A 13,861-nucleotide genomic window follows, 5' to 3' on the forward strand; every position below is an offset into this window, starting at 1 on the left:
TATCTATACAAATCAATGTGAATTTTCTTTCCTAGCATATGTATCAGTTAGAATGCCTCTATCTGTAATAATAGAACACCAATTAGAAGTAGCTTGAACAGTAAGAAAAACATTCTAGCATGACCAAAAGTCCTTAGGTAGTGCAGCTCAGAATTAATTTCACAGCTCAATTACATCTTCAAGGATCTAGATTTGTTCCATATTTACTCTGCTGAACTCAGCCTGTTGGTTGTCCTCTTGGGACCACCAGGGGAGCTAGCTAAGATGGCCATGTCTTTCTGGGTATCACATATAGATGAAAATGTTCAAGTGCAGAAAATGGGACCATCCGTTCCTTGTGTCCTGTTTTAAGATGGAAGAAAGCTTTCTCAGAGGGCCACCTTCATCCTGCTGTATCCACCAATGTCACACTGGCCAGAATTGCTTATTTGCTTATTTCTAAACCAGCATCTCACAAAGAAAATGAGATCACATGATTGATGCTTAGACTGGTTAAGGTTTACCTCCTAGGACTAAGTAAGGTCCCAGAGTCCTTTGAAGCAAATAGCCATCAGTACTTGAATAAAATCGATAAACAAAGGAGAGGAGCCATAATTGATAGGCAGCCAGCATCATCCACATTACAGATAGCCTTTTCTTACTGGCTGTTGGTCTCTTATCAAGAATTTATTTGTTATATCTTTTTCTGTGCATTTAAATAATACTGCAACCCTGTCAGAATAGCCCGTGAGGGAAATTTGTTTTACAAAAATATATACATTTTAAGCGTATGGGTTATTTTATATTGAAGTGTTTTAGACATTTTCTCTGATTGCTTTCTGTACAGTGTATAATATTAATACTGTTTGTGAATTATGCTTGTGTTTCCTCCTCTAAATATAGTTTATCTTGTTTATTAAGATCCTTCCCCACTGTAGTAATGTTCATTCACCACCACCATTGGCATCCTACCTCTATTGTTCCACACTTACCACAGTCCACCTCCCATTCCAGGACCTTTACTTAGGTATCCCTCTGTCCATGCTGGCGATAAGTCTGAGCAACGAGAGAGGCCTAACAGCAGCTCAGTATATCAGATCACCTGCTCCTTGTTAGGAGTGATGGAAATACTAATCAAAAAAGAGGCCACTCAACAGCTTGGTTAATAAGAAGAAAGGGGGAAATGAAGGCAGGCAAGAAAGATAGAATGGGGTACTTGGACTTCCAGCCAGAACAAAATACAATTGCTTCTACATAGTTAGGAACAAGACTGTTAAGAGCTAGGTTAGAAGGTGTTACTCTGGCTAAGGTGGCCTCACCAGCATTTGACAAGCTCCACTGCTTGTATCCAACATCCTGGAAGTGGTGCTTATTTAAGTTTTCTGTACTGTAGGCTTTATTTCAGAGCACAACAGTTTTGTAGTAGCCACCCTGCCCCAGCACAAGAAAAGGAAAACATCAATAGAGTGGTGTGGGAGTACACAGACAATAGTAATGCATTATTTTGTTTAAAAAATTGGTGGCATGATTGTTTGTTTGGCTCCTGTAACCAATTAATTCTAGTTAATCCCTAGAACAGGAACCAGAGGCTGCCTCTGCAAAACTGCCAGTAGATTTAACCCAAGGACTACTGATGAACAGTTCCAGCCTTTCAGCAAGTCGACCCACTGGTGATATTTAGTTTTTCTGTCCTTCCTAAATGGAATTCCTTGCCAGTAACCTCTCCTTTTCCATCATATCTTACTTAACACTCACCTTAAAAATCTTTAAAAATTTAGTTTTGAAATAATATTCTTCCCTCATCCCTGAGTAAGAGTTATATCTTTTAAAAATTCTACAATTGTTTAAGTAATGTAAAAGGATTCAAAACTAAATTGTCACTTTGGTCATCTTTAAGTGAAATGTGTACATTCTCTCCATAGGAGAAATTTAAGCATGCAGAAGAAGTAAAGTCTGTTTTCTCTCACCTGGATTTTCTTTAGTGTCACATTTGCTGATGATTTGACTGTATATTTGGTGAAGATATAAATAAAATCTGTGTAGTCAATTCTCCATGCTTAAAAATATCTTTTAAAAAATTCTTCCAAATTTAATAATTTAACTTGTGGCCAAATCTTTTCTGCCTCAAACCAAAATAAAACCAATCTTGAGTTTCTGTAATGGAGTAATGAAAACAAAAGACCTTTTAAAAGTAGTCTTATATTCACATTTATTTGAATTGTCCTACCGAAAGTACTGAACACTTACTAACCTTCAGAAGATAGTCTTCAGAGTTAATGCTAAAGATACAGCGTAGATGACAACTATGTGTTCAAGATGATATGGAGAAACAGTAGCTTCAGAAAGACTGAGTGGATCATTTAAGATTCTGGGTGAAGGAGCAACAGGACAGGATGGAGTTGGCCAAGTCAGAACTAGAGAAACATTGAGTGGGTGGAAAGAGACAGAAAAGGCATCTGGCTAACTCAGGGAGATGCATGTGGGCGCAGACAGGCTCAGCACAACAAGGTAAGACTATTAGCTGAAGATAGAAGAGACATTAAAAGGAGTTAAGGAGACAACTGGGTGAGAGAGGAGAGACTCCGAATGTAGCGTAAGCATAGAAACATGAAAACACAGATCAGGCTAAGAGAGAAGGGAAGACTGAATGCTTGAGAGAGACCAGCTTTTAAAAAGATGACTTACATCAGACTAAGTAGAGTCATATTATAGTGAAAGCAACAACACAACCTTTTAGAAGACAACATGGAAGAGAGAAAGGAATGAAGAACAGATATGGATTAAATTGAGATCGACATTGTAAATAATGTAAAAAGTAACATTAGAATGAATGCAGAAAGGAATAAAAGCTAGAAGGAAACCAGTTATTTGCAACTGTAACATAAGACTTTAAACTATAGCAAGACAGGTAGATGGATTGGGTACAGAGACATGCTCGTAGGCCTAAACTCAGAGTGAGTGAGAAGATAACTAATAAGTTTGTGGGAAAGAATGATGTACAAAGCAGCCCTGGTACAGCTAAGGGCAGTAGTTAGAAGGCATGGATTAAATGACCAGATCAGCATGGTTTGTACAGCTAGAGAGGGTACTTTTTTTTTTTTTTTTTTTTTTCTTTTGAGGGAAAAAGTGGCAGTGGGTCTGTAGATATCCAGAGGCAAGGAGGTATGAGATGAAACCAAGATTACCTCCAGAGAAACATAGTGTTCTCAGGAAGAGGTGTAATGAGCCAATCAGATACACGGACCACAGTATATATCAGTTGCTCAGTCATGTCCAACTCTTTGCAACCCCCATATATATCAGACAAGTCTTAATTAAACGTGAGACAAAAAAGTTAAGCAGATATAAGTGGGCCCAGGAAGAAATGAGGAGCAATGGAGTAAGCAGACAGGAAGGAGGATCAAAGAGAAGGAAAAATAGTGAGTGGCGTCTGAGAGAAGTGGTACAGAACTTAAAGACAAATGAAGTATTGCTTAGGCTCAGAACGAGAAAGGGTACTGCCCAGGAGACAGTTCAGGATCCATGGGAAAATTTTAGGGAAAAAATAGCAGAGAAGTTAGAGAAATGTGGAGCAAGGGAATCAGTAGACATGGAAAAGAACACAGCAGAAGGTATGGAGAAAGGTATAGGGCAGGTACTAAGTGAGCAGGTAATTCATGAAACATGGAGATAATTTATGGACTAAAACAGAGTTGTCTAAACAGAAAGGGAGGGAGAGTCATGCATAGATGTTGATGCAGAAAGCATCAGTAGCAGGCAAAGAAAGATAAGGTGTGAGCTTAGACACAGAAAATCAGGTATATTCAAAAGAGTTTGGAGCAGATTGAAAGTAAAACAAGCAGAAGGAGCAGCAGAAAGACTAAAACTTAACAGAGATGAGGAAACATTAAGTGACTAGAGAAAAATAAGGAGTGATCTGGCCTGAAGCATGGGTCTTCCCTGGTGGCTCAGTGGTAAAGAATCTGCCTGCCAATGCAGGAGACACAGGTTCGATCCCTGGTCCGGAAAGATCCCACATGCCACGGAGCAGCTAAGCCTGTGGGCCACAACTGTTGAGCCTGCGCGCCCCAGCTACTGAGCCCACGTGCTGCAACTACTGAAGCCCTCAGGCCCTGAAGCCTGTGCTCCGCGACAAAATAAGCCACTGCAATGAGAAGCCCTTGCACTGCAATGAAGAGTAGTCCTTGCTCACTGCTACCAGAGAAAAGCCCATGCAGCAGTGAAGACCCACCACAGCCAAAAATAAATACATTATTTTTTTTTTTTTTTAAATCATGGCTAGTAGAGGTAAAAAGCTAAACAAAATAGACTCAGAAATAGATTATGGTTGCCATGGAGTAGAAATAATGGTTGGAGCTGGATATGGAGAGTCAGTGTAGGTGCACAAATGGAGAGATACAACTTGACATAAAAGAGGCCAATCTCTGCATGAAGATTTGCCTTATTTGGTGAGTTGCAGAAGAACATTGATTCTGAGTTGAAGTCTGGCTTTGTAGAATATTTTTTTAGTTTCTCAGCACAAGAAAGACAGGGAAAAGCCTATAGAACTACTTTGAATTTTTCTGCATTCAGCTGAAAAGATGCTTTTAAAAATATAACATGTGTTTTGTTTTAAAACAAAGTTCTCATCAAAGATTTTACTGGCAGAGAGTTTTGCCAGACTAGTGTCTTTAAGTGGTCTATGTTACTATATCTTTCTCTCCTCTCACTAAGTATATTTATTGAAACATCTTAATCTATCCAACCTCAAGCGTTTGTACACACCAGAGGATTCAGAGTTTAAGGAACTTAAATATAAATATGATGTGTTCTTCTAACCAATGTAAGCTTCACCCAGAGGTATAAGAACAAATTCTCAGAATTATTAAAGCATGTGTACATGATCACATTTATATGTAATGCTTCAGTAACCACTTCCCCAGCTGCCCTTCTTTTCCTGCACTAAGCCTTCAAGTTTTCTTCTTTCTTTCCTCCTCTGATCTTTTTATGTAGCAAGGACCGTGCAGCATCTGCTGCTGGAGCTGCTGGCCTGGCAGGTGGGCACCACCGGGAAGCGTGGACCACCAAGGGTCCCTCCTATGAGGACTTATACACTCAGAATGTTGTCATTAACATGGATGACCAAGAAGATCTTCATCGAGCCTCACTAGAGGGGAAATCTGCCAAAGAGAGACCTATTTGGTTAAGAGAGAGCACTGTCCAAGGAGCATATAGTTCTGAAGAGATGAAAGAAGGTAAGAGTAGAAGTTAGTAAGATGAATATGTCTTGAGTTCAGTAGAAAATAAACTTGACTTGGTAAGAAATTTTGCCTGGGCAATTCTTAGTTTTATTGAAAACCATTCCCCATCTGTTTATAAAACAATTGCCTTATAGCAGAAAGTAAATTGAGCAATAAGCAGTAAAACCAACCAGTATTCTTGTATTATCCTTTAACTTAATTGAAATAACAGAGAGTTTTTAAATCCCTGTTTTTAGATTTGAGAAATTATCATTGTTTTGTCTTAATTTCTTGCAAAAGTACTCTTGTATGCAAAGTGGCCAAATTCATCTCTTCTTTAATCTTCTGTTGCCTTTTTACATGCATTTTTATTTCTTTGAATTGGGAGCCTTAACTATATACTAGCCCAAACTTTTTATGTTGCCTCCTCATAAGTAAAAAGGAGTTGTGCTGCTTGAAATACATAAAAGATACCACATGAATAAAAAACAAGTATCTCACCATCCAAGAAGATTGACAGAACTTTATACCAGAAGGTTTTAGAAATCTCTGTGAGCCCTGAAGTGTTAACAATTGCATAATAATCAGAAGTTTGAGAGCTGTACCATTTTACTTTATAAATTTTAGTCTCAAATTACTGGATTTAGAGACTTTGGATGATGATGGTTTAGGAGTAGGTAGGAAATGGGAGGCTAAAACTGGATAAACATTACTCAGAAACTGGGAAACAGGGGTGAAATAGGGAGTCTGTACCTCTAATTAGATTTCATTAGTATTATAACCTACCTGCCCCTACTCCTAGGTTATGTATCATTGCCAATGTATCACTGAGTCTGGTTCTTTAATGCTGAAGAATCATCAGTAACTAAAAACCACTTGTTTACTTTTTTCCTAACCATTTTCTCCTTCATAATTAGCATTTCTTTTACTAAGAATGTGTGCTAAGAATTGTAAGAGTAATGCGGAGTTGGGTAGTGATGGTAAAAGCAGGTAACGCCTCTAGTGTGATTCTCTTTCGTTTTTTAATTCCAACTGGAAAAAAATTTCCCTGGGTAGTCATACTTCAGTCTCCCTTCTTCCCATTGATTACCTTGGCTGTGATGTTTAGTTATTTTGATGCAAGTTATTTTAGATTACATCGTAGTTAGTCTGTCAACTATTTAATGGTTTGTTTTCCCCGGCTTGGCTTCTTGCCTATTCTTGAAGCAACAAGCCTTTTTTTCTGTGAACTTAGTAACAAAATCGAAGGAAATAAAGCTATTATTAGCCAGTGTTATATACAATTAGGCTCATAAGTTTAACATTCAATGTTTATAATTCCTAGAATGGTGGAATTTAAATCATAAGGACTTTAAATAAGTCATCTAGCCTTGGTTCCCTTTTGTGAATATTTCCTTCTGTGTATAAAATAGTATATGCGTTAGGTCTAAATTTGCTCTCATTAGGTTTTGTGATAGTTGAATAGACTCTATCCAGTGAACTGTAAAGCGAGTCTTATTTGTCCTACACTTTATTTTCCGCAGAGTTCAATTTACTTTAATATCTTTAAGAATTTCAGAGACTTCAATCATGTCCTCATTACTTTAGTGATAATTCTAATTCTTTTCTACTCTCCTTATAAATCATTCTCTTCCCCCAAGTCATCTCCACCTACATTTTTTGTCCTTTTTTTTTTTTTTTTGGTCTTATTTTAATTGTCTTTTTCTGGACTATCTCCAATTGTAACATACTTTACTTGAGACCTAATGACCAGAACAATACATATTATTTATGAATGATTTGTCATTAATTACTTGAGTTTTATTTCAAATATCCTTCAGATTTTACATGACCCTTATTGCTTTGGTTCTGGAAGTATATTAAGACAACTTTAGAATTATTTGCAGGAATTTTTTTTCAGATCCTCTCCTTCCCTTATACTATGCCAGTACTAAAATAGATCTAGGGACTTACCTAGTGGCCAGGGTTAAGACTATGCAATCCCGGTGCAGGGGGCATGGGTTTGATCCCTGATTAGGGAACCAAGATCTCTCTTGCTGCACAGCAGAGCCAAAAAAAAATTTTTTTAACTAAAAAAAAAATCCCCCAAACTCAGCAGGTTTGAAAAACAAACTAGATCTGACACTCTTATGCCCACTTATTCAACCTTCAGCTCTTCCTATATTTTTTTGGTGTTAGTTTGGGCTTTAAGTACCCAGAATCGCTTAGCCTCATCAGCGAACTTGACAGTTTCCCAGTACACATCTTCTTCGTAATCTATAACTCTGTTAAATAAGACAGCCTAGAACTGGTTTTTCTGCTTCACCATTTAGAGATTTCATATATCCTTATTTTTTGTCTTCTGTCTATAACAGACAATTCCTTTTTTGCCTAAGTCTCTCAGGAACCTTGTCAGAAATCTTTTAGGCATGACTTCATTTAGTTACTTGTCTTTTTTTCCCCTTGAAACACTGCATTGGCAATAAGGACGCTAAGGAGGAGGGTCAGCCACCGGCACTATTTTTAAATAAATGGTGAAGTGTGATTTTAGTTCTCACGTCTATATCCGTGTTATAAAAAACTTGTTTTCTCTGATCTAAACTTTTTAACTTCTCAATTCTTATTTCCTTTTCTCTTCTTATATGTCTCATCTTAGGAGTTCTATCTATACGTTGTAAAAATGTCCAAGATTACAACTAATTCATTCTCATATGTTAGTGAGAAGATGCTTTCACTTTATCCATGGCCAGAATTGGGCATAGCAACCAACCCACCCCAGTATGCTTGCCTGGAGAATCCCACAGATAGAGAAGCCTGGTGGGCTATACTCCATAGGGTTTCACAGAGTCGGCCACAAGGAGTGAAGCAACTTAGCCCACACGGGTCTTCTCTTGATAATGATAATGGATAACACTAATCTAAGTGCCAGACCTTTGCAGATATTCACTTAATCGCCCTGGTAATCCAGTGAGATAAATACTATTTTCCACCCTTTTTGTACTTCAGAAAACTGAAGCAGAAAAAGATGAAGTAGCTTGGCCAAAATAACACATCTAATGTTAGGATTTGAATAAAGGAGTCAGGTTTCAATCAACATTTATATTTGGTATTATTTTCAGAATACAGGATGCAGGTATTTTTCTTAAATTCTTCATTTGTAATGTGTACACAAAATGATAGGAAGTGTGTGATGGGAGAAGTATCCTTTCTGATACTAGATTCCTAGATAAAGTTCAAAGTACACTTAATTTGCTTCAGGAGAATAAGCTGCCATTTATTTACTCATTCATCAAATATTTATTCAGTACCTAACAAGCAGTAGGCACTATTCTGGGTGCATGGGATATATCACTGAGTAAAAAAGGTAAGTATCTATTATGGAGAACTGACATTTGTGGAAAGTAGATGACAGAGACTAGACATGAAGTACTATGTTAGAAAATAAATGCTATATGGAAAAAATAGAGCATTAAGAATATAGAGGTAGGGGTGAATTGAAAGAATGTAAAATTTGAGTAAAGACATAAAAGATGCAAGAGAGTATAGGTAGCTAGAGGAAAGATATGCCAGGCAAAGGAAATGGGCAGTGGTGAGGGCCTGAGGTAGGAGTGTGTGTATGGTGTACACGGGGAATCCGATGGAGGCCACTGTGACTGGAGCAGAACGAGCAAGGGGTAAGAGAAGGGGTAAGTAGTGGGGCAGGAGGGGTTCAGATGATGTGGGACTTTATAGGTTATTGTAAGGCCTTTGGCTTTTGCCCCAAGCAGGATGAGGAGCTTTATTTTGATGTCCTGTTATGCCAGCTACAAACTTGGTCCTTCACAGACATTATTTCATGTTCTTAACCAGAGCCCTAGAAACCAAACACTTCTATCATCCCATCTTATAGAAAAAGGTACCGAAGCTTAGAGACTAAATAACTTGCCCAAAGTGTTACAGCTTGCATGTTGGATGAACTAGGGTTCAGATCCAAGCTATGTCTCTTAAAACCCATGTGCAGGGACTTCCCTGATGGTCCAGTGGTTAAGAGTCCACCTTGCAGTGTAGGGAATATGCATTCGACCCCTGGTTGGGAAACTAAGATCCCGCATGCCACAGGGCAACTAACCCTGTGTGCCCAGTGAAGATCCCATTGTGCCCCAATTAAGACCCGATGCAGCCCAATCAATAAGTAGATATTAAAAAACAAAACAAATCAAAACAGACCCAGGTACAGTTGACCTTTGAACACAGGGATTAACCTAGGTATAACTTACATTCATAATTCCTTCACATCCATGGATTCAACCAACCATGGATCATATATTACTGTAGTATTTACTGTTAGAAAAAATAAGTAAATCCATGTATAAGTGGGCCTGCACAGTTCAAACCTACATTGTTCAAGGGTCAAGCTATACTTATGGTTTATGTTACTTAAGCTCTAGTTTGTGAGAAACATTTTGAATGTCTTTTGGACAGTAGCTCAAAAAAATGAAACCAGCGAAATCTGTGTTATCTTATATTATCCTATATTTAAATATATTAAGCTTTTATATTTTATTAGCTGTAAAGAAGTGCCTTTTTTATTTAAGGATATTGACTCTCTGATTTTCTCTTTCCAGGCGGCATAGATATAGACTCATTTCAGGAGCATGAAGAAGGCCACGCAGGGCCAGATGATAATGAGGAGGTCATGCGAGCGTTGCTTATTCATGAGAAGAAGACCCCGTCTGCCCCTGCAGGTTCAGTGGGGGCGGCTGCTCCCATGACTGCTGCCAACGGCAGTGACTCTGAGAGTGAGACCAGCGAGTCAGATGATGACTCTCCACCCCGTGTGGCCACTGTGGCTGCACATCATGGGGAAGAGGATGAGGAAGATGATGAATTTGAGGAAGTAGCAGATGACCCCATTGTCATGGTGGCTGGCCGTCCGTTCTCCTATAGTGAAGTGAGCCAGAAGCCAGAGCTGGTGGCCCAAATGACACCAGAGGAAAAGGAAGCATACATAGCAATGGGACAACGCATGTTTGAGGACCTCTTTGAGTGAGCTTTCCCTACCTTTTCCTCCTTTCTCTAATGCTCGTTTCAAAAAGAGATTTCTTACCTTTGAAGAAATGTGTTTAATGGCTTTCTGCCCCTCTTGATGTAAAGCAACTGTTAATCTTGTGCAAACAATAATGGGAGAGAAAGTTTGATTATCCTATGCCAGAAACTTCCCCCACAAGGTAGGTTAGCTATAAGCATTCCCTTTCCTATTACTACAGTATTAATATTTTGCTGTATTCCCTTATCTAATCTTTTTCCTTTCCTTTTTAAGACACATTTTTCTCCCTTCTGAAATGAGTGCGACAAATCTATAAGGTAATTCTTCCTGTCTGCCTGTAAGAAGCCCATTATGATAGGTTACAGTTTCACTGATCACATCCTTTTTATCTGTTCTGACCAAGCATTCCTAACAGCCCCTGATATTGCTGCCAACCAAGCACCTTCACAACAGGCAAGTCACTGATGTAGGAAAGAAAATCTTAAAGCTTCACATTGCCTCATGGTTGAAGATGGAGTCATTGTATAAGGGGAGATGAGAGTATGTGTGGAAGGAGGATGGTTATGCCTATATCTCATGATTAATATGTAAACCAAAATTGGTGTGTTTAGAACTGACTTGACTGACAGATGTTTTGCTTACTGCCTTGTGGTTTGTATATTGGATAATAGAAAACAGAAAGTGTGTTTGGAAAGTCCTTAGGAATAAATTAGAGAAAAAAAAACGTGGGCTTAGGATAAGGAGTCCACGTAAAGTATTGAAGAGTTGAGAGCATTGGAAACAGTACCCTTTAAAATTGTATGAATTTGTGCTGAGACTGGTACCCTTCTTTTTTCAGTTCTTCCACAGTGCTGTAAATTGTTTAAAGAGGTCATCGTAGCAGAAATCAGCATATAACAATTGATTGCTCCTTTATTTTTTTCTCTCAACCTTTTTGAAGGCCTTCTTTGTCTCTTTTGATTCTTGTCAAGCATGGTATTTTAGAGTGCATCCAGTATATTGTTGAGCATTGTAACCTCAAGGAAAATAGTTTATTTTTCGTTCTGATATGTAGCATGGAATTATTCCCAAAGGCAGAACTTTAAAGAACTTTCATACAAGGGTCTACAGTTGTATTTTTTATAATATTTTCCCTTGCATTGTCATTTTTAGGTGTTTATCATTTTCTAGTACATGTGTAAAGTTAAGATAGATTTTAGAGCATCTGAGCCTTGTGTGAAGTAATGTTTCGTTAACCTGGGTTGTATGAATGACTGAATATTGACAATAAATCTATTTTATACTGACTGAAATTTGTTAATTTCTAGCTCTGTAACATCTTGGAGCATAATTAAAATGAATACTTTTCCCAATGAAGAAAAGTGTTTCAGAGATTTTTCTCTTATTGGCATTGTTTCAAATAGTAGATGCAGTTGTATGTGATCTAAACTTTTTTCTGGCCGTAAGTTGCCTTAAGAATGACTTTTAAGTATGTACCTTGTGCAAATAGGGCTATTCAACTTTGAAACGTTGTTTTCTAAACATTGATAGTTTAGAAAGAAGTTCAGTAGTAATCAGATGTTAAGTTTTGAAATGTAGTTCTAGGTGAACTGTCAGCTCTTCATTTCAGTGAATACTCATTTCTTGTGGTTTTTTTCTTAATCTCACTTGCATGTTCCTTTTCCTAAAGCTACTGTTCTATTTTTCTTATCTGTTATCTATTCTTTCATCTCCCTCTTGGAGTCTGTGTTATAACCTATGACTGTGCTGAAATTGTTCAGTTGGTTTTTTTTAATGTCTTATTTCTTATTTTCATTATTTCTCAATTTCTTTGGCTGCTCTTTGGCTGTTCAACCCATCTTTTCCTTGAAACATTTTTTGTTTGGTATCCTAGCTATTACACTGGCCAGGTTTCTCCTTACTTTAGGAAACCTCCATGCTTCCCTGGCCTTTTTACCTTGCCTCTGCACCATCTGTACTGACTCACAGTAACCATGGACACAAGTCTGTGTGGCAGATTTTCATTGAAGTCTTGTATTATAGTAGAGGGCAAGGCATGGTCAATGGGAGGGAGTCAGCATTGAATAGTCAAGGAATATGATACACATTCTTGTTCTTAAAGAGTATCTTTTCCATTCTCACATGTTTCATCCCAAGTAGAGTGCTGTAATATTTCAGCTTCCTTTTTCCTTCTCATCATCACCTTTTTCTTCCCAAAGGCCTTGGAAAGTTATAAATGTATTAGAAAAAATAACTTAGTTCTATATTTTATTCCTGTTCCAGGTATGACCTTGAAAGATCCTATCATATCCAAAGTGGTCTATCAGAATGTTTCCCTAACTAAGAAACCATTTTTCCACCCACTTTTCCCCCTTCCCCCCACTTTGCCACTTTTTTCTCCTCTCACTGCACTAAATAAATATTCCTCATACACTTGACCAAAGTCAGGTGATGAGTAAACAACTTTGGCCGTAGGTAATCGATCCATAGCTTTATATCTGCCGGAAGATTGCTTCCAATCTATCTGCCCTTGTAGTTGAAGGCTTTTTCTCATTTAGATGCAACTTTTTTTCCAGAACACCTTAAGGAGCATTAACTTTAAATGATTAAAAGAAAATATCCAATTTGGCATAGCCTGGAAGTCAGGAGACTAGGTTCGAGTCCCAGTTAACTAGACACTTGCAGTGTGACACTAATAACCTGATGTCATCTTCCTGGGCTAGTTTCTCAGTGTCACTAATGAGAGGATTACGGTAGGATCACCAATATTCCTTTCTGCTCTGATATTTTATGAAGGTAAGTGGTAGCTAACGCATTTTGAAGTGAGGCTGAATAATAATAATACAAAACAACGAGAAGAAGTCTTCTGATGTGCTACAGCACTTCAAGCCAGTTGAAGGATATTTTAATGGAAGGGCTGGTGTAGATAGCAGCTTTAGGATATAGAATGTAGAAGACCAGAGCATAAGCAATTACTAACTAGGTTTTTGTCTTCCAGTCCTGCCAAGGTACTTCATTTCTGACCTCAATAACTGAGGAGGAAATAATTGAATATTTCATAACTCTTTTTGGTGTCATTTTGAGATGATTAGACAGTGAATGGGAATGAGATTGGGAAGAGCAGTTCCTCTTCTTTCTACCAGTTGGCTGTTTGGCTGGATTCCCAGCCATTACTACAATAGAAAAACTTTTATGTATAGTTTCTTGTTCTCCTTACTCCTGGGTTAAAAAAAAAAAAGTTACTAGGAGATGACAATCAAAAAACAAATACGAAAATCTTTAGAATTTAGGAATTGGTATAATTCCATCTGCTATTTGTTCAGCATTTTGATTCCATGAAAGCTGTTTCACATTGTTATCTAGCAGAACTATGCTGCTGCTGCTGCTGCTGCTGCTGCTGCTGCTAAGTCGCTTCAGTCGTGTTCAACTCTGTGTGATCCCATAGACGGCAGCCCACCAGGCTCCTTTGTCCCTGGGATTTTCCAGGCAAGAGTACTGGAGTGGGGTGCCATTGCCTTCTCCGAGAGCTATGCTACTATCACTTAAAAATTTTTCTTTTTTAAATCTCCTGGGGAAATGAGGAAAATTTTCAGAAAGAAACTAGAACTATGACACTAAACTTACTGTCCTTTCTATTGGCTTTTTATATTATAAAAGCAAAATAAACTGTAAATAAGAA

At 38.0% G+C, this 13,861-nt stretch overlaps 1 protein-coding gene across 4 annotated transcripts in view; it reads left to right on the forward strand.

The window, feature by feature from the left end:
- GTF2E1 (general transcription factor IIE subunit 1) overlaps positions 1 to 11,559 on the forward strand; it is a 34,534-nt gene extending 22,975 nt beyond the window's left edge. For all 4 annotated transcript variants that reach the window (XM_005674994.3, XM_018043725.1, XM_018043823.1 and 1 more), the window contains exons 4-5: positions 4,972 to 5,213; positions 9,782 to 11,559. In XM_005674994.3, coding sequence (XP_005675051.1) covers positions 4,972 to 5,213; positions 9,782 to 10,206 — 667 coding nt within the window. In that variant the 3' untranslated portion in view covers positions 10,207 to 11,559. The remainder of the gene's footprint in view (positions 1 to 4,971; positions 5,214 to 9,781) is intronic.

The sequence above is a fragment of the Capra hircus genome, chromosome 1 (genome assembly GCF_001704415.2).
Source record: "Capra hircus breed San Clemente chromosome 1, ASM170441v1, whole genome shotgun sequence".
NCBI lineage: Eukaryota > Metazoa > Chordata > Mammalia > Artiodactyla > Bovidae > Capra > Capra hircus.